The 18817-nt window shown below is 39.8% G+C and overlaps 2 protein-coding genes across 2 annotated transcripts; both read left to right on the forward strand.

The window, feature by feature from the left end:
• The first annotated feature begins 225 nt into the window (after positions 1–225).
• birc5a (baculoviral IAP repeat containing 5a) lies at positions 226–2678 on the forward strand. Its single transcript, XM_028028752.1, has 4 exons — positions 226–484; positions 1373–1482; positions 2216–2333; positions 2423–2678. Exons 1-4 carry the CDS (start codon positions 377–379, stop codon positions 2513–2515), a joined length of 429 nt encoding a protein of 142 aa, XP_027884553.1. The 5' UTR covers positions 226–376; the 3' UTR covers positions 2516–2678.
• Positions 2679–3672: 994 nt separating this feature from the next.
• On the forward strand, positions 3673–16959 carry tmem235b (transmembrane protein 235b). The gene is made up of 5 exons (XM_028026796.1): positions 3673–4059; positions 4157–4237; positions 4329–4466; positions 13217–14130; positions 16248–16959. The coding sequence occupies exons 1-4, from the start codon at positions 3882–3884 to the stop codon at positions 13444–13446; spliced, it is 627 nt and encodes a 208-aa protein (XP_027882597.1). The 5' UTR covers positions 3673–3881; the 3' UTR covers positions 13447–14130; positions 16248–16959.
• Positions 16960–18817: the final 1858 nt, after the last annotated feature.

Below are 18817 nucleotides of genomic sequence, written 5' to 3' on the forward strand. Positions count from 1 at the left end.
AGACGGAAATGGTATGAAAAAAAGATCGAGGATCTTTTTTTTTTCGCTGTAGCCTCTAACCTCTTGTTTTACAGAGGTTAGAGGCTCTAGAGCGAGTAGGTTTAAAGTATTTCCATTTAGCAGAGAAACAATAAATACAATTAAAAACAAACAATATTGACATTTAGAAAAATACCCTGACTTAGGTTCCCTGTTCTCTGTATGACACTAGGTGGCGTCCGGTCAACGTGTCGAGCTGTTTAACCACCTACGAAGAAGAAGGCAGGCAAGGCCCAATCAAAACAGCCGAAGTGAACATCCGCCGAAATTTGAAAACGCCCTCTAGCTTAGCAGTTGTTAGCAGGTAGAAGTTTGAGCTAAGCTTGTGAAACACATAATGGACCCGTTGGACCAAAAGGATATCAAGTTATATTTTTTTGAGAACAGACTTAAAACTTTTCAAGGGTGGCCGTTTGACGAAGACTGCGCGTGCACTCCTGAGAACGTGAGTATGAAACAGTGAAGTACCGCAAACTCCCATAGTGACCCAAAATAAGTTTATATGAAGTCAAAACCTGTTGTTTGTTCTGTGGGTCGTTCTACCTGGAGGTTACATACTATTGTTGTTTTAGGTGGCTGGTTTTCTAAGATTTTAAGTAACAACAGCTCACTAAATAGTATATTTTACAGACAGCTGAAGAGGCATTTTAAAGCAGCACTTCAAATAGACGTTGGAATATCGGCCTGCGCTGTCTTTTGTCATAGATACAATAAAAATGTTGTGTTTTTTTGTTAATACTAAGTAAAACATTTTAAGTTTCCAATTCATAAAAAGTAAACAGGAATTTCCTAAGGGAAGTCCTAAAGGGAGGAGCTAATCTTTTCACTAACCCCAATCCAATATGGCTTCCTTAGAAAAAGTATTCACTTCTACCAGTTTGTATATCACTAAATCTTCCCCATAACTACACAGATACAACTTTTGTTAATATCACAGTTCTTTAGACAGAATCCCATTCTAATCTTTACCTCTTAGTACTATTGGTTTCCACTAACTCTTTGCTACAGAGTAATGGGTCCCAAATGAAGGAGCACAGATTCCTAAAAATAAATCTTTTTCAGTGAAAGCTTTGGAACTGTTGAGGTACTAGCTGCACTAGCAAATACACGCAGAAATGTGAATTTTTTTGTTTTGGTACAAGTATATATATTTTTAAGCCAGAAAAGCCTCTGATATCCAGGTAAAAGTGTTTGTTTATATCACTAAGTGAGAAAGATAAAATCTTTCTCATTTTAGAAAATTTGAGCCTGGATGTGTGTGGAATATTGAAATGAAAAGCTTTGTGGACATGTGTTGTCTCAGTGCTCTCTGTGTGCTCATGTGTTGGTGTAGATGGCCAGAGCTGGTTTCATTCACACGCCGTCAGAGAACAGCCCAGACACGGCCATGTGTTTCTTCTGCCTCAAGGAGCTGGAAGGCTGGGAGCCAGAGGACGACCCAGAGTAAGAACTGCACTTAACTGGGCCACACGTGTGTGGTTACCATGCCTACAAATATACTGTAATTCTTTTCCAAGTATGTTAGTATACAATATGTACATTCTTCCTTTGTTTGGCTGTACATTAACAAACCGTTAGCAAATGGAACTAGATAGAGCCAAATACACCTTTACAAACAATCTGAACAAATAAATCAGCTTGGTTAGTTTTCTTTTTTACCCTACTACAAAAACAATGTCTGTTTGACTGTTGTTTTATTCTGCCTTAGAATTTTGAAACATGTGGTATTTGGTTTTAGTTTTTTTCCAAGTTAGGATTACTATTACAAAGCTCTGAAAAACAGCCACTGTCCTACGTTGCTCTGAGAGACTCAACATGGTTGGTTAACAGTCAACTTCTCTTTTACCAACTTAGTCATTTTTTTAGACAAAAAAAAAAAATCGGAATAGGCAGATCAGGCTTTTAAAATATTGTTGATGGACCAGAAATCGGTGCAGCCCATCTTAATCTTAAAGGTAACGGTAATTTTATTTATATAGCACATTTTCAGCAACAAAGCAATACAAAGTGCTTTACAGAAATGGGACTTAAATTGGACTTCTGTTCAGTTTGGATTGCTTTGCCTTTTCCTTTTCTTTTTGCCATCCAGAAGAAGACTTTTTGTATTTAATAGCATACAGATTGTATGAATTTGTAAATATTTGTCATGATTATTAAGGTTGCTTTGTTTTATCAGGAAGGAACACAGATCCCATTCGTCATCCTGCCACTTTATCGCCCTGAAGAAAAAAGTAGAGGAGCTGACGGTGGAAGAATTCTTCAAACTCCAGAAGGAGAGGCACAAATTCATAGCTGTACGTTCTTCTACACGGCATGCCGCGATTCTTGATTCCAGACTGCTGTTCTTGGTCCGATTCAGAACTTTGTTTCCTTTCATTCACAGAGCAAAACTGGAAACGAGGCCATTGCCAAGTTTGAGGAAGCAGCCAGGCTGAGGCGAGCGGAAATCATTAAGACGGCCATGGGAGAGGAGTGATCCAGGATGAAGAGATGAAAATCACTCTGATGATTTTCTGTTTTTAGCTTCTGTGTTGTTGTGTTCATGTTGCTTGCTCTTGGTATTGTTTGTACCATGTGCTGGTTCGTGGCACTATGTGGCTTTACATTAAACTTTGATTATTTACATGGTTTCACTAATACTTTTCATGTCTTTTCTTGGTTGCCATGAAATGGTTTCAGTACCATGTAATAAATGATATAGTATATAAATCCTGAATAGAGCTCAGTGCTTTGCTGTTTTCACATTTTGTTACAATACAGCCAGATTGTAAATTGTATTCAAAATGTGATTTCTTGGTTTTCTAGAATTTTCAGGAAAAAGATTAATGTAATGCAATTTAGAAAAAGGGTGTAATATGAAAAAATGTGGAGAAACACAAAGCGGTACGAATACTTTATGGACTGCAACATAAAAATTTGTTTTCCAGCCACTTAATACTTTTATTTTTTATATTTGTTCCTGAGCTTTATAAAGTTCACTCAATATAGAACTTCAACATAAATCATGTAAATTTTGTTTTCTCATTTACCCACCTTACCTGTTGCAAACAGCTTCTCTCACAATAACGCATTATTTTCTTCCACTTCACAATTTTTGTTTTTAGCAGAAACAGTTGCCTAGCCTCACAGTATTCACCAGCAAGTATTGCAAACTTGTTCAAGTTACAACAAACAAGATTTTTTTTTTCTACTTCTTGGGTACTTGGCCTTTTCTAATGCCGCCCTGGGCAACTGCCCATACAGCCCATAATGAACAGCAGCATCCAAATAAAATGTAGCCGATGTTTAATGGTATACATTTCCAGGACACTGTTTCGCTTTTATAATATTTCCAGAGTTCACTCTTTGAACTTGATGTTTTCTACCTAAGCTGGTCTCATCAGGCCGCTGGTCGCCGACCGACAGTTCCAGCTTATTAAAGCGCCTGTTCTTGGTCCGATTCAGAACTTTGTTTCCTTTCATTCACAGAACAAAACTCTCCTCTCCTCTCCTCTCCTCTCCTCTCCTCTCTCTCTCCCTCTCCCTCTCCCTCTCCCTCTTCCTCTCCCTCTCCCTCTCCCTCTCCCTCTTCCTCTTCCTCTCCTCTCCTCTCCTCTCCTCTGCCTTTGCGTAAACGCGCTCTCTGAGTGAATCAAGTCAAGTCCCTCCCAGACAGAAGCTGAGAGGAACTCTGCCGTCAGAGACCCTCTCCGGTCTGACACCAGAATGTTCTTACAGCCGTTCGGAAATATATCTGGAGGGTTTTTCTGAACGTTCTCGTGCGTCGCAGAGACGGTGGGAAGCTTTGGATCACCGCCGGGGACTCCGCGTTACGCACGAAGCCGAGCCTTCAGCCGCCCACCATGAAGGTAACTTTTGGCGCTCTGGTCATCACTGCCGGGGTCTGCGGCGTTCTCAGCTTCGCCTTTCTGGCGACTTCCCTCGGAACCGATTACTGGTACATCATAGAGATGAACACGATGAACACGACCGAGTTTGAGGATATGAGCTCTCACTCTGGATTGTGGCGCATCAACGAAGGTAGGCTGCGCCTTTAGACGCACCGTCCAGGAGGTCTAGTTAAATCACAGGGGAAGAATTGTGTGGCTGTTTTTTTTTCTTCCCCCTTTACATCCAGGAGGGAAGATAAATCCTGACTCCATTGATTCATTTGTAGCCGATTCCTCCAAATACACTGAGACCGAACTCCGCATGCTGGGTAAGACTTCAGCTTTATTTCCTCATAAACTCTCTGTGTCGGTGTGTGTGTGTGTGTGTGTGTTAGCTCAATCCGTGTGTTTCCGCTCCAGGCATGCACAGAGCCGTGGTGGTGATGCTGCCGCTCAGCCTGGTTCTCCTGTCGTTTGGAGGAATCTGCGGACTGGTCAGCGCTCTGGCTCGGAGCCCCGTCCTGCTCACCGGCACGGCCTGTTACTTCTTCATCAGCAGTAAGTTACGACTTAAAGAGCTGAAGCTCAACACGCTGGAACATCAACAATCAGTGGTTTGATTCCGAAGGATGAATAGCATTTCATAAGATTCTTTTCATCATGCAGAACGTGTTTCACACGCCTGTTGTTCATTTTGATGTTTAAACGGCTCAGATCTAATGAAAACAAAACAAGAAAATCGGTTTCTCAGACAATTTGAATATTAAATAACACTAATTTTGCGGTTTTAAAAAAAAACGCATACAATTTCTGATAGCTAAGTTAGCTACAAAGGGACATTCCTAAAGATGCTGACATTTCACAGAGTGCTATTTTGAGTGCCATATTCAAGCATATTAATAGAAAACTTTGTGGAAGGAAAAAGTGTAGACAGTTTTTTTTATTATTTTAAAATCAAGGTCTCTGACAGGTCTGGAGGAAGAATTGGGAGGAACTGAATCCAGGTTTCTTGAGGTGCAGTGTGAGGTTTCAGCAGTCAGCGATGATTTTTTGAGCCATGTCTTCTTCTGACGTAGATCCACTGGGTTTTATCCAGTAAAGTTGAGAATCGATGAGAACACGTCAAGAGGAAGATGAGAGCCAATACTGCAGACAAGCTGAAGCCTGTTGGACTTCTTCAGCACCTCAGCAGAGCTCTGGCTTACTGCCTCCATGTTGATCTACCTTACGCTACATGGCAGTGGACCCACAGCTTTGTGTTAAAAATCCTTTCTCATCACTCTTATGAAATATTTGTAGAATCTGAGAAGCAATATTTTGGGTTTCCAGTAGCTCTAAACCAAAATGATCAAAATGAACATAAATTAAGACCTGAAGATATCACTGTGTGTGTAACAAATCTCTATAACATACAGTAAGTTCAACCTTTTTAATTGGATGTGTGAAAGAAGTTAACTTTTAGATAACATTTTTAGACATAATGACTGAACTGAATCTTCATAGACAGTAAAAGACAAAAGTATTTTATATGGTTCACTCATTCTAACAAGCAAAACAGTGAAAATCTGCACTACAGACTAAATAACTCCAAACTAAGACTGTAGGGTTGTGAAGTTTCCACCTTGTATGATGAGAGATTATCGCCTCACATGTCTCTCTGTTGCTTTTATGGGAGGAACCAAGTTACATGAAAGCAGCAATAAAACATCACAATAAGCATGAGAGCAGCTCTGCTTCACATCACTGTGCGGTCGAGTCAACGGAACAAAGTCCAGCTGCTCCCAAAGGTTTCTTCAGTTGGGAGCATGGATGGACGTAACAGGCTGAGAGGTCGTTAAGGTCACTGCAGTGGGGCCGGTAGAACACGTGGCTCTACGCCTCTGTTCTGCTCAGTGTTTGATGATCCACACGTGTCTCTAATGATATGAGCTGTTCTCATCACACACCCCGGTGTGTGAAGTGCTGTATATAAAGCCTCCTGTGGAGACGAGAGTACGTGATCGAAAGGTGAGACCTGACCCCAACACCTCGGCTTAGTTCTGGTTGGTTTTCCTCCATCGATCCATCTGTCTTCCCTGCCCTAAATTTGCACTTTGATATCTTCAAATGAATGTCCTTCGTCCGTTTGTGTGGCTGCTGTTGTTTCTCCAATCTAGAGGTCTGAACATTCCTCACTGCAGTGGCATGTCACACCAATGAATATGTGTTTGTGTGTCTTATCCTTGAAATGAATCATTCTGAGAGTGCTGTTGGGTTTTATGTCATGCTTGGAAAATATCCTTCTTAGTTTCTTAGAATCTCCATCATATGATGACCTTTCTTTCTCCTTTTCTTCTTCGTTAGAGTGAGTTGTGTGTTTTCTCGATGTTTGAAGTGTGTTTCTCGTCCTTCACTTCCATCCTTGTGAGGATCTGTTCGACTCGGTGCCGCAAGGTTTTAGTGACTGAATGTTTTTTGTTCCTGTGGGTGGTGAGATTCAGAGAGTTGATAGAAAATTGGGGGTTTTCTGTCTGAATGTATGCCGGACGACGCAAACGGATAGCTTGTTGTCATTGCCATCCTCCCTCGTAAACTTGATTTTGTCTTTGCTCAGTAAAGGCTTCCACTTCTTTGGCTTGCCTTTTGACCCAGGTTTCGTTCTCTTATGTGGTTCCAAAACCTTTTAAACAGGCATTAGTTCAACCGCTGATCAAAAAACCTGGCTTAGACCCTTTTCTGTTATCTAATTTTAGGCCTATTTCAAAGCTTCCATTTATGTCTAAAATTTTAGAGAAAGTTGTTTATAATCAATTAAAGGCCTATCTCGATGTAAATAATATTCTTGAGGATTTTCAGTCTGGTTTTAAAACTTTACACAGCACCGAATCTGCATTGTTGAGGGTGTTTAATGATATCCTTTTGGCTACTGATGCTGGAGATCCAGTGATTTTAGTTCTTTTAGATTTGACTGCAGCCTTTGACACGGTGGACCATGATGTTTTACTTTCCCGTTTAGAGCATTATGTAGGTCTCAAAGGCACAGTCTTAGTGTGGCTTAGGTCGTATTTGACGGATAGGTCTTTCTGTGTTGACATAGATGATTTTAGATCATCGTCTGCTCCTTTATTGTGTGGAGTACCGCAGGGCTCGATACTTGGACCTCTTTTGTTTTCTTTATATTTGCTTCCCCTTGGGTCAATATTTAGGAAACATAATATTGCTTTTCATTGCTATGCGGATGATACACAAATTTATGTGCCCCTCAATCGTAAGGGAGTCAATACAGTACCAATTTTAATGGAGTGCCTTGATGACATAAAAACTTGGATGGCTCTGAATTTTTTGAATTTTAATGAAAGAAAGACGGAAGTTATTATTTTTGACCCTGGTACTACCTGCAAGTCCACTCCTGTGGATTTGGGTCCGCTATCACATTACGTAAAGCCATTTGTTACAAATTTGGGCTTTGTAATGGACGCAAATTTTAAGTTGGATAAACAAATCAGTGCCGTTGTGAAAACGAGCTTTTTCCATTTGAGGCGGCTTGCTAAGATTAGGAATATGGTACCAGTGGATTATTTTGAAATATTAATCCATGCTTTTATTACAACACGACTGGATTACTGTAACTCCTTATATGTGGGTGTCAGCCAGTCTTCTTTGTCCCGTCTTCAGCTGGTCCAGAATGCGGCTGCTCGGCTCTTAACTGGATCGCGGAAGAGAGAACATGTTACCCCGATTTTATATTCTCTGCACTGGCTGCCAGTACATTTCAGAGTGCATTTTAAGATTCTTTTATTTGTATTTAAATCTTTAAATGGCCTTGCTCCCTCCTATCTCTCTGAGCTGCTACATATACACTGTCCTCCTCGAGCTCTTAGATCAGCGAGCCAAATGAACCTGGAGGTGCCGAGGACTTCCAGGAGGCAGAGAGGAGACAGGGCGTTTGCTGTTGCAGCTCCCAAACTTTGGAATTCTTTACCTATGTTGGTAAAACAGGCCCCCTCTTTAGCAATTTTTAAATCTGCTCTTAAGACTTACCTTTTTCGGTTGGCCTTTGATTCGGTTTGAGATGCTGCTTTTCTGTATTTATCTGGGTATGTTTATGTATTATATAGAGTGTTTTACGTCACTGCATTGTTGGTTTTGATGTGTTTTAATTTTGTTTTTATTTGTTTAATTTTGTGATTGTACAGCACTTTGGTCAGTGGTACTGTTTTAAAGTGCTATATAAATAAACTTGCCTTGCCTTGCCTTGCCTCTTATCTGAACCGGCGGCTACGTTTCCTGACAGTTTCCCGCTGTGAGCAAATGATGCAAACTCTTCTCCTGGATCTTGTCACGGTGTATCTGTGGAGTTGTGCCTGTAATGTGGGGAAAGGCACTGCAACGCATTCACACAATGTATTTAACAACGAATGAATTCAGTAAACATTTTAACAGTGACGTGTGGCTTTTATTTGCATTCTGATGTTAGACCGTGCAGCTCAGGGCTTCAGAGCAAACTTCCAAACGTGTTGGGCTGTGTAGATTTATTTAATTCAAAGAAATTAAATTAGGTGTACTCAGCAGAAGAAAAGGTTAGAAAAAATTTTTGAGCAAGTTAGACAAGTTTTTAAAACTAAATCTGTGGATTGATTATAGTGAAACATTGTGTGATGCGGGCAAAGCGGATTGATCATCTTTTGAGCTTTTTTCCCAGCCAGTGGAACAGAAACCTCTTCACTGCTAGCTGAAGGAATGGATGTGTGTCAAATGTTTGGCACCACAGAAGTTGTTGCATTATGAAAGAGTTGATTTGCACAGGCAGCGTCTCACAAGATGAAGAGGATACTCCACACACTGCAGTTCCTGGGTTATGTGATCACCATGACGACCTCAGTCAGAACAAACACAGTCAGGATGACGAGCAAAACTAACTTCAGTCTGTTCTTATGAACTGATGTGAATCTTCCAGCAGGGCGGTGTTGCTGTAGAAACAAGACAACCTGCCTCTACCAGCCACTGCTTTGGAATAGCTAACCCATTCCTACGTTTTGGTTGTTGGTAAAGTTAGCTTACCCGTAATCATCTTAACGCTGTTATGTTAATGTGGGCATTTCTGGTAATCGGATTACTATTGGACTCATAAAGCAATCTTCTCAGCTTGTGGCACACCTCGTCTAGCTTGATCTCTCCTGCCAAGACCTCATGACCTCCATAAAGATGACCTTGTGACAGACAGACAGACACTTACCTACAAAGACCCTTTGTAGTCTTCCCTTAATAATCAGCACATGGTGAGGAGCAGGATGGGGTGACGGTTTGAATCCGATTAGAACCTTTTTGTGAACTTCTTGACCTTCCAACATTTAGAAAGACGATTTTTTTTTCAATTGGATGCTCCTTATTTTTAAGCAAGCATTTACTAATAACCTTTAAAAAAAAACTCATTCTCTGTGTCTAAACATCAGAGAAAACAAGGTCAGAATTCAACAACAGCTGCATGGCTTTACAGCCATACGTACGGCCCCGTCCACAATTATTGGCCCCCCTGGTTGGTGGAAGCTCCTTCCTGAATGGCGCCCTGGTTAAGCCCCACCTTTAACCGCCTCACAGCAAACATAAACCTGCAAAATAGATACATACAGCTCTGGCAAAAATGAAGAGACCACTGCACTGAACCATTTTATTATTCCACCAAATATGGATTTCTGAACTCTTCCTGAGTTTTTAACTGTTTTACATTACTATTGTTGCTGGGGGAAAACTATATCATGCGCTTATAAAACTAACTAAGGAACAGTGAAATTATAGATGTAATATCCTTCCCTTTAGTTTTGATGGATCTGTTTGTTAGCCTTTCAAATTGATGTGAAATAGATTCTTTTTTTCACCCACACAAGAAGTTTCCATGATCATCTGTCGGCAAATGACGGCACTCCATCAGAAAAAGTTAGGAGAAAACACCGGAGTCAGTCGTTGTTCAACAACAACTGAATATATTTTTTGAAAATTGTATTTTCTGTCGAGTATTCATTACTCAATCGATGCATAATCATAATACGATACTTTGATCTTTTTGAATTCTTAACCTAAAATTTACCAAAGTATGAAAAGACTAAAACTACTACTAAAACTAACTAACTAACTAACTAACTAACTAACTAACTAACTAACTAACTACTAACTAACTAACTGCTTCATCCAGAATTGATCAGGATAAAGGCAATATACTTGGCTTTTGGTCTTCAAGAAGCACTATGTCATGCAATTAGACAGTCATAAAAAGTAATGAAGTTCTTTTTAATGTGCAACAATATGAATTAAAAAAATGCACATTTTGCAGCAACCAATGCGCGATCAAACCATCAGACCGGCAGACTCATCTAACCTCTCCAGAGAGACATGATTACAGCTTGTTGGCTGCCATCATAACGGTTTGCTATTATTACAAATAAAGTCTGAGACGGTTTCCATCAGAAAGGAGAGAGGAGGAAATGTTCAGCAGGCATCGAAACATCTCAGGATTCAAATGATTTGCCCTGAACTCCTGGTTTTGTGGAGCTGGTGTGGTTTAATTTTTTTTTTTTTTGTGCCAATCATCAGTCACCAAGCAAGAAGAGCATTTTACGATCCAGGAAGCAGATTTGTGTTTGTGTGGACTGCAGCATACGTGTAGCTGTGAAGTTACCAGCTTTGTTTCGTGCTGTTATTACAAATGGGACTGTTGTCACAGCTTCAGCATCTTTATTCCAACAGGAATCTGCTTGGATCTGAACCGTTCCATTGTGGCTGTGAATGAGAGTAAATAAGCTCAAACATTCTGTTCATGAGACACATTTCACAGATACAAATCTCATGGTTCTTCACAAAGACGGAGCATGAAGTTGTTGCTCTCGGACTACAAATTCATTGAGACTACAAGTAGAACAATGGAGGACGGTGTGTTAGAAGGTGTGGAGTGTTAGTATTTGGTGATAAAGAGTGTGTTGGATGTAAGCTAGACAGCTCAGGTCTGGTTCGTTCATCCTCATGGTTGCTGGGTTACCAACACAGCTCGTCCTAACTGGATCGGATTTATTTCCTGCTCTTCCATGAAGGCCTGATTTGTGGAGTCCATGAGTCCATTCTCCATCCTGAGCCGAGGATCTCTGCAGCTCATCCAAAGCTGCTTTTCCGATAGCGACCCTCCTGGTTCGTGTTGTCCTTTCAGGTGGACGGCCACGTCCTGGTAGATTTGTAGAAGTGACACTTCTTCCATTTTCAGATGATTGATTGAACAGAGCTATGTGAAGTATATTGTTTTAAACTGAATAAACACAAACTACCCTCAAATTTTTTGACCTTTTCTTGCGCACCGGATGCTCTTGGTAGCTAACCGAGCAATTTCAACAAACTCAAACAGGAAGTTGGATTTTTTTCTTCTTAATTTTGTAACCATTCTCTATAAATATAGAGAATAACTTGGTGGGGAGGAGAAAGTATCTGCTGTGCCAGAGTTACTGTCTGGTGCGCACAGGAAAACATTTGGTCTTCAAGCAGTTCTGTCTGATTCACATGAGAAAGTATCTGCTGGAAACAAGAAAGTATTTACGTATATCACTGAATACAAATAAATGCGGCATTTTTAGATTTGTATTAATGAAGAAAATTGAAAACAATGTAACCGTTTTTCCTTCCACTTCGTCAGGTTTTTTTATAAGATCCTATCAGGTTGGAATCCAGGCCATAACTCTGGTGTTTAGCAGGTAAAGGTGAACCATTTAACTTTAACAGCAATGGCAAGTTTTCCTTACATCATAAACTATATGACAACAATCCTCCTGATAAGCAGAGATGTGATGAGTTTGACACCAGCTGATGGGAAATACTGTTTACTTCCCAACAACACAAAGCAACGTCTTGCTGACAGACCGACCTGAACCCACATCGATAGTAACTTTTGTTTCTGAAGCGGAGGAAGACAGTCAACTTCTGTCCTTCCTGTTTGCTTCCCAGCAGCGTCTTCATCCTTTTCTCTCTCCCTCCAACTCATTGCCGCCAAGAGCATAACAATGAGACATCAGACTCGGTTCCTCATCACAACCCCCTCTTTGTTGCGCCTCAGGGTGTAATTGTAATAAAATCTTGATTAGTCACCACCCTGGGTAGCTCCACTCGCATCCACTGAAACCGGGAGCATGCTGTCAAAATTAAAACGGTTTCCAATAGCAACACAGTGAAAACCGGTGGGTCTTGCCTTCTTTCTATGTAGATAAGGGAGGCTAATATCACACACATCAGTGCATTTCCTGTCTGTCAATATGAGATTTCTGCCAGCTTGATTCTTGTCTCTCAGATTAGCGCTCTTACTGCCAGATCCAGGTGATGTCAGAGTCCACAAGCTGATTGAAAAAGGTCTTGACTAGAGGATGTGGAGCTTCCACGGCTTTAAATGTTAAATCACATATGTGGGATATTGTGTTGATGGAATAATAAGCAAAAACCTCTAAATTAGTCTTTTTTGAAGACTAATTTAAAATAATTTTTACGTAAAAAGTAAAAATCAGTATTGATTGCGTGTTCAAATTCATTTCAGTATATAAATATTTCCCAGGTCCCGTGATGAGGCACATTATGGAATAATTTGACTCTGTCTCTTTAAATTGATTTGACCTGATCAGCGGTCTGTATCTGACCAATCGGCTTACAGCAGTGCTAGCCACGCCCACTGAATTCAATTCAAGTCAAATCAGTTCGGTCTACTCATAGGCTAAAGCTAACCAGACAGTCAGAGCAGATGTAGCTTCTGTGGAGGGAAAAATGAATAAAGTGAGAGAAAACGTAAAGTTAACAGTAAATAGCAGCAGACGATGTAAACTGGAGAAGAAAGAGAGGAATATTAGTCAGTTAACTGATAACATAGATTGGGATAAGATAACACTTTAGAATGAGGCATTAGAGACTCTTATAATGATTACATAATCTATTAAATATATAAATAAATGTATTTCCATGTAGACTCAGATCAATTAAAAGTCAATAAATCCACACATCACATTTTATCTCTATCAATAATATTTCTAAAAAGGATTTTTCTTTTATTTGCTAAAACTTCCATAAATATTTTACAACTGAATTAATAATTGTATGGCTGCACTTTATCTGACAGTATTAATGGATCATAATGGGTCGCCGTGATAAAAGGCCCTGCAGCATCAGCCTGGTGCAGGCTTTCTCATGAGAAGTACTAGATGTTTATATGTTGCGTAGATGATCTGCTCTCTATCAAAATAAACATTTGTGTCTGGAAACCTAAAAAAAAATAATGATATTCCTGTTTTTTTTCTGTTTGCTTCCACATCCAGGCCTGCTGACTCTCTGCGGTGCGAGTCTCTACATCGTCTACTCCTACCAAGCGCTGGCAGAGACGAAGCGCCTGGTGGGGCCTGAGGGCCTGGCCTCCATCCAGACCTCCTTCGGCTGGTCTCTGGGCCTGGCCTGGCTCTCCTGCGGCCTGGAGCTGCTCACCGGAACTCTGCTGCTCATAGCCGCACAAATGGCCAGGATACGGCAGAGAGGGCCCAGTAAGGCCTGACACTGCCCGCTGTGCCGATCCCTGAACGTCCCAAACACAAACTGAAGCGACAACGGTGTGGACAACTTGCATTTTTTTATTTATTTTTTCCAGGTGGTGCAAGAATTTCACAGGGACAGTGATTGAGCTGTGCCCCCTTGTGGGCACAATTGTGTGTATTGAGGTCCCTTCTGATTTTGGAGTTGTTGATCATGGTGTTTTATTCGGGTATATATGTAAAAAGTTAAATCTGTAACGTTGTCCCCTCTGCAAGCCTTTCCTCTGTTTTCATCATTTTATGAGTCCTATTTGCTGTTTTCAGTTGGATAACCATGCAGAGTGTTTGCACTCTGTAAAAAGTGCAAAAGAATTACTATATAGTTTTGTCACATGTAATGGTTTAAAAATTTCCATATGCGTCAACATTTTTGCTGCTTTCGGACATTTCAACATGGTCTTCACTTTACTGCACAGTGATTTGTACCAGTGTTCATGCTTTAACCTTTCTATGAACTGCTGGGTTGCTAAAACAAACATCAATTGATTTTTTTGGTAGTGCATGATTGCAAAGTAGTTTTTTAAAAAATGATAAAACTAAAAACTGTGCCCTCCACTTGTACTCAGCTCCCTTGAGTCGGAAATCCTGAGACTGAATTTGTGGCCCGAGACCCTAAAGCCTGGTCTCTTTGTGGGGCCCAGGCTTCGGTCCTGTCAAGAAACCCCGAGCACATCCCACTTCCCCATGCTGGAGATTTTAGTTTAACAGTAATAATAAATAAAGTTATCTTTAAAATGAATCACTCAAGTGACATCAAGGCCCAACAGTAGACTTAAGTGTCAATAAAATAAATCTGGTTGTGTGTGTTGTTTTTGTCTCATGCAAACTTTGCTTTAATTCTACTTTTTTCTATCTAATCATAAGAAATCATAGTCAGTCAGAGAGAGTCATTAAACAGGAAAAGCAGGTTTCCTGGAAAAAGAGGAAGTTTCCAGCCTGCAGATTTATAAAAATAGCTGAGACTATTCCTTAGTTTAAAGGTAAAGTTTTAAAAAATTAAATCTAAACATTTTGAGTAATTTGATAAGATTCAAAGTAAAATACTTATATTAATATTGATTTACTTGTAATAATACTTACACTTATATTTGTGGGAACACTTCCAAGAAAAACAAGTAACTGTAACTTTAGTAGTAAATAATTAGAATCATGGATTATTCTTGGTTTCTTTTCAGAAAAAACATCTGTAATAACTCACATTAAGATCATAATAAGAGTAACTAATAAGTTATGGTTATAAAATTATAAATGAATGCTAAATCAGAGAAGCTAAAGAAAATAAATGTGATATAAATGTGATTTTGACATTGAACTTGAAATGGTGTAAAAAGGTGCAACTGCAATTAAACATCACTGATATGTTGGAGGTAGATGGTAGGTGAAAGGTGAAAGGTTAAGGGAAAAAGGGGAACTAACAGGAGAGCAGAGATGATCAGCACCTTATTTAGGAACAGATTGAACAACGTAAACGTTTCAGAGAAAAGGTCGTGCAGGCAAGGGACATAGGAGGTTGATCAACCCTGAGACATTAGCACAGACATCAGGAAATGTCTCTAAGACAGTGACGGATATGAGATCATCTGTCTAAGCAGACAGCCAATGAAACAAGCACAGCAACAGTGCTAGCCAAAGCAAATGCACCAAAAGGTGGATAAACCCTATAAAAGGTGGGAGCAAAAGAGGAACCTTTCGTTGGATCCTCCGGGCAGCTTCGAGTCAAGATCGAGACGGACAAAGAACTCTGCAGCTGAAGAAGAGCCGGGGCCACAGAGCCGAAGACTGTCCTGCTCATGGAGACCAACCGGTCAGGCCCACAACCTGTGGCTTCCAATCGCACTTCTCTCATCAGCTGGGTTCAGAGCCCAAAGACAAAGATGAAGATAAAGGCAAAGACAAAGAACAAAGGCAAAGAAGAAGAACTGGTGCCTTCCTTCCTGCAAGTCCTGTGTGACCTCAGCATCCTTGCGGAGAAGAAGCTCATCAGACCTACAGAGATCCCTGCCTTCATCGATCAACATCTTCCTCCTGCTGCAGCACCTTCTTCATTATCAGGCCAGGTCTGGGGTTCGAAACACCAAACTCCGTCCGTCTCTCTCTAAGGTTCCTTTATTTAGTTCTCAGTATCAGCAGTAGGGAAAGATAGACTAGATGATTGATTTTACTTATTTGATTATTTCTGCTACTGAATTAAGCTGTACTGACCCTTGCAAAAATGTCTTACTAATAAAATATTTAGCATAAAGAAAATCTAAAAGATGTTGTGGACATTCAGTTAATGAGTCACCTTAAAGTTCATTGATGGTTGTAAAATAGCTGTGATGTTTGATTCTGGAGAGGAAGAGGTGGAAAATGTTTTTAGGTTGCTGGTAGCCCAAATGTACAACATCATCCTTGGGACTCGCCCGAGTCACTAAAACCTACCTGGTTCAGTAACAAATGCAAGTTGTAAAATAGAGAACGAGCGACCGTTAACAGGTGTGCTCTGTGAAACTAGTTGGCTGTAGGCTGCTCAGTCTGGCTAATTCACAGGGGGAAGAAGGGTGGGACACCTGGATGTAGGCCGTCAGATAACCAGGCGAATCGTTTCTCGAAACCAGCTTAAACAGAGTTTACTTCAGTTCTGGACAGGATAAATCCCAGCAGATTTAGGAAACTCAATTAACCCGTTAGAAAGAGAGCTGGTAGCACATCTCCCCTCTCAGAAGAGGAAGTACGAGAGTGAGAGAGTAGAGAAAGGAGGAGGGGGGGTGTTGCACAACAACAGTTCCCACCAGGAGCAGTGAGTCCTCACAGCGTAGTATGTATCAGGAAAATGGTCCCCACAAGGTAATACGAACAAATGCGCACACACACACACACACACACACACACATACATATATATGTATATACATAAATTCTAAAGTAAACTAGAATTAGTATTACATAAAATGTACCTCTAAGTTTGAAATCAAAACTGACGGCCTAATGATGCCACTGCTATGAACCAGCCAGTGAATTCAGGAATGAACGATTAACTGGAGTCTCAGTGAGAGACGTTTTTAACTTTGCTTGTTTACACTGCAGTAGGTCTTGTTATTCTTTTTAATTTAAAAATATATTTAAGAAAGGGCTGGATATGAGCACAGAGTGAATTCTCGTTGCTCTCTGTTTTTGTCACACGTCACGGCGGCTCTGTGCTACACTGAGCAGCAGAGAGGAAGAGGAGGGTAACGGTGCGCTCCCTTCATCTTGGTTTATTCTTGCTTGTTTCTCTTTAGTTAATGTTGATAGTTAAGTGCTGCTTACAGTTCATTTGCTACCTTAATTGTTATATATAATGACAAATTGGGATTTTGTTTCTACCAAAGTAACTCAAATCAACTTTTTTCCTCTCCTGTTTGTTATATTTTCCTTTAATTTTGTTATTACAAGTAACACCAAAATGTTATCAATGCATACAACATTTGTATGTAGCAAAAAACAAACAAACAAAAACTACATGGGTATCTGACATTTATGTAAAAATTCAGAATTCTGGGAAAAAGTCAGAATTCGAAATGTTATATTTTATCAAAACATATACTTTTTTTTGCTGTAAACATACTGCGGTTATTTACTTAATAAAGATGATTCAACTTTTTTGTGAACTTCACCCATATAAACTATGAAAATAAAACTATGTTACGAATAAAATGACTTGTTTGAAAATTTACATTTTCAAAAATGGATCATTTGAGAGACATTTGACTAACAGGACGTTTTCACAACTTGAGTTGTGGATCTCTGTACCTCCTCCAGAGTCACCCTGGGTTTCTTTGCCATTTATGTTTGCAAAGTTCTATAAGGTTCTGTTTCCAACGACGGTGTATTAGGGACATTGTAGGTACAAAAAAAAGTGGAGGGAGGAGTAAATTTCTGCCAAAACACTAAATAAATTTTGGGACGAATCTCAGAAATGTTTTTTAATAAAGAGCAACTCACAAATTTTCTTGATTTTCAAAAGTCAAAACATATTAGTCTTTTGAAATTAAGAAATGTCTCCCTTTTTTTTGTCTAGAAAATTTCCGAGACCTTTCTCGCAAATTTTTGAATTTTCAAACTCAGAAGTTTCCTTGTTTTTCTAGAAAATTTCTGACATTCTCAAAATGTCTGAGATTTTTTGGCGGAGATTTACTCCTATTTTTGTTTCTATCTGCAGCGGCCCTGATACGCCGTCGTTAGTTTTGGACCGCACAGTGATCAAAGCTTATTTCATTTAACGTTGGGATCAAAACCCCTTGCAGCTGTGCATATACCAGAAAACAAGAGAGTTTTAGTAACAGCATTTAGATCAAAGGTGACTTTGGATGCTTGAACTCTGTTGTTGTGGGCTGAGTGGCACCAAATGACCTTTGACCCAACTAGATTTCTGCTGCTGGCATCCATCCTGAATTTCACGGCTTTGTGAACATCTTTCTCAGAAACGAAGCCCCCGCCCCACCACCACCACCACCATATGTTTTTCAGAGACGTGGGAACATGAATAATATAATCTCCCTGCCAGCAAAACATGCAAATGAAGGCCTGCGCTCTCCGTCGGCATGAGGTCAGGGTTGGAGGCTCGGATAGAGTTTGGGGCAACAGCAGAACTACGGAAGCCAGGAAAGAAATTTTTGTTTATTTTTTCCCTAAAGACCCATTACTTAAGTTTGACTAAAAGTTCCTTAAGCATATGACCTTCCATGCAACATGTACCTTCAAAAAATAATGCAAAAATGTGTGAAGCAATAAATTTGATTTCGTTTATATGTTTATCTTCAATTTAAATCCAGGCCCAATTCTGTTTTCCATTTCAAGATGTGTTCTCAGAAGCATCATGTAAAGCCAAGCTAGCTTTTTAAACTGTTGACATCCGCAATAGTTTGCTGCTGTAAATGACCGGGGCGGATCGCCTTACTTTACAAACGGGGACAAAGATTTTCTTGAAAAAAAAAAGGGTCAAATTTCTAAGAAAGAAATTCTGAATTCTGGAAAAAAGTCAGAATTCGAAAAAAAAATAATTTTCTCATTATTCTGACTTTTAACCTCATGAAACTAAAGCCAGAATTCTTTCATTTTTCAAGTGGCTATAACCTTTCTGTAGTTTTTATATATTCTGCCAAATTACATCGATGTGAAATGATGTTCAGTGTTGTTTAACTCCAAGTACTCATTGAGTGCAAAGACAGCTTTTTATTCATATTTAAGGGGTTTATTAACGAGTTTCATTAATACAATACATTTAAATACAACTGGCTCTTTGAAGACATTCATTGACTTTACATGGCCCAAATTAAAAATGAGTAACATGTTGGATCACTTCTATTGGACTGTC

This window comes from Xiphophorus couchianus, chromosome 9 (assembly GCF_001444195.1).
Source record: "Xiphophorus couchianus chromosome 9, X_couchianus-1.0, whole genome shotgun sequence".
NCBI classification, from domain to species: Eukaryota; Metazoa; Chordata; class Actinopteri; order Cyprinodontiformes; family Poeciliidae; genus Xiphophorus; species Xiphophorus couchianus.